This window comes from Meleagris gallopavo, chromosome 14 (genome assembly GCF_000146605.3).
Source record: "Meleagris gallopavo isolate NT-WF06-2002-E0010 breed Aviagen turkey brand Nicholas breeding stock chromosome 14, Turkey_5.1, whole genome shotgun sequence".
In the NCBI taxonomy this organism is placed as follows: Eukaryota; Metazoa; Chordata; class Aves; order Galliformes; family Phasianidae; genus Meleagris; species Meleagris gallopavo.
This window is the reverse complement of record NC_015024.2, coordinates 2,835,977-2,838,136: the sequence shown is the minus strand read 5'-3', so window position 1 is coordinate 2,838,136 and position 2,160 is coordinate 2,835,977. Positions and strand designations below refer to the sequence as shown.

Here is a 2,160-nt window from a genome sequence, read left to right as displayed (position 1 = left end):
ACACAGCGACATCCCCATGATGACAGAAACACCCCCAGCACGGGGCTGCAGCTGCCAGCCTGGCCTCCGCCACGTTGTGTGTTGGAAACGCTGCGCCCCGCTGGAATTGAGGCCAGAACCCAGCTCAGCCTGAACCAGGCTGGGGGGAGGAAGGAGTGGGTTGGGTGCTGGGGGGAAGAGATGCCCGTGGTTGCAGCCCCTAAAGCTGCCCACCTCGGGAAAGGCAGGGAAGAACAAAACTGACAGTGGCATGATGGAACTCTCAGATTTATTGTGATGGACTGTGATGACTCTGGATAGCAACATCAGTGGGGCCGGCGGTTGATGTTCTGGGCCTGATGTGGAACCCGGGAGCGGCTTCGCCCCTGGGCTGGCCCTCACCACCTGGACCGGCTCCTGCAGCACCTTTGGGGCTGGCCGCTGGTCTCTGCAGCCTGATGTTTGAGGGGGAAGTGGCTCCGAGTCCGGGCCCAGCCTGTCTGCCTGGATCGGCTTCTATCAGCTGCCGTGGAAACCCTCGATGACCGCGGTGCTCCCCGTCTTGTGTTTCTATGGGTTCAGTTCTCAGCATCTGAGGCTGGTGCCTGCCTGCTCTCATGGTGTCTTTGGGGCCGGCTCGGGGAACCTGTGGCCTGGCGCTGCAATGGAGAGCGGCTTCTTGTCCGGGCCCGCTGTCCCTGTCTGCGCCAGTGGCTGCAGCCAACTGCTGGGGAGTGCCTCGAGGACTCTGATGTCCCCTGGCTGTCAGAGTCCGGGGTGCTGCTGTTGGCACTCGGGGCTGCAGCACAGCTGCTCCCACAGCATCCTTGGAGCTCATTACATGCATCGCCAATGCGATGTAAACGTGAGCAGATTCTCTTCCATTCTATCCTGCACTGGCTAGACAGGACTCTGCTCTCAGGCACCTTGGAACTGTGAGCCAACCCCGATGGTACCTGGCTGGTGGTGTTGGAGCTGCTGCTGCTCTGTGATGTCACAGGGCCTTGGAGAGGCCCCTGTCTCTGTTGGATGGCAGTGCTGGGGCCTGCGCTGTCCACATTGCTGCTGGAGGCTATAAGGGAAGGAAGGAAGATGAGTAGGATGGAACTCCAGCCCTGGAGTGGGACAGACTCCCATCCCTTCTGGGCCAAAGAGACTTGAGCAAGATCGCCTTGCCCCAGCCCAGCAGCACGTGGCTGTTTGTCTCTTACAGGTGCCCTCTCCAGCACAGGCGTTGCACTCCCAGGTCCTTCTGCTCAGACTCAGGTAGGAACAGCGCCGATGGGTGCCTCGTGCAGCACAGGAGCTGCAGAGGAGCAGCTGCCAGGGTCTGGGGAAAAGAACAGATTGTGGCCGTGAGGACACAGTGACCTGAACCAGGAAGTGCCTGGCATAGCTCTGGTGCTCAGTCCATGCTTCTCCAGCCTGTGGTGAGGCTGCAGTCCCACACAGAGCCCCAGAGGACTGCTGAGGTAACTCACCCTTCTCCTGCCTGATCCCTGCCGCGGGGGTAACGGCAGTTGCTGGCATCGCAGCGCTTGTGCTTGTCTCCCTTTTGTACATATGAATTGTATTCCCAGACTGGTCCTCTGCCAGAGAAGGGAAGGAATCTGATGAGCAACCACTGCCTCTGTAGTAAGACAGACCCAGGCCATCCCTGCACTTCCCAACCCCATTTACAGCTTCTCCGTGAAGCTGAGCCAACGCTCACGAGCGGCAAAGAGCCAGGCCTGCTGAGGCCAACCCTGGGCAGGCACAGCTCTTGTACACTCACGCCTGGAGAACCAAGAATGGGATACCAACCTGGACGGGATATGGATCCCCATGGCGTTCACGTGATCAAAAAATTCATCCTCGTCTTTGCACTGTGGACAGTGCAAAGTAATGCCTGTGCACAGGGCCAGCCTCTGCAGCAGAAACACAAGCAGGGTGAGCGTGAGCTGGACCTGGTGCTGCTGAGCACCTGCCGTGCTCATGGGGTGAGGAGAGGGCTCCTACCTGGATGCAGGCCCGGTGGAACCAGGCGTGTCGGCAGGCTGGGCACACTATGGTGCTGTAGGACATGCTGTCCCCCACGGAGTCCATACAGATGATGCAGGTTGTGTCCTGCACCGGCGCTGCCACCACTGCCTGCTGCGGGTGATGGTCCCTGCAGAAGGACCTGGGGGAAGATGGGAGGGA

At 60.0% G+C, this 2,160-nt stretch overlaps 1 protein-coding gene across 1 annotated transcript in view; it reads right to left on the bottom strand.

The window, feature by feature from the left end:
* Positions 1–8: 8 nt before the first annotated feature.
* The window catches only part of LOC104913129 (PHD finger protein 7-like), a 7,248-nt gene continuing 5,096 nt past the window's right edge, over positions 9–2,160 (bottom strand). The window contains exons 6-10 of the mRNA XM_019619917.1: positions 1,978–2,140; positions 1,783–1,886; positions 1,461–1,568; positions 1,191–1,309; positions 9–1,051 (exon numbers count right to left, since the gene is read on the bottom strand). Of these exons, the coding sequence (XP_019475462.1) occupies positions 558–1,051; positions 1,191–1,309; positions 1,461–1,568; positions 1,783–1,886; positions 1,978–2,140 (988 nt within the window). The 3' untranslated portion in view covers positions 9–557. The remainder of the gene's footprint in view (positions 1,052–1,190; positions 1,310–1,460; positions 1,569–1,782; positions 1,887–1,977; positions 2,141–2,160) is intronic.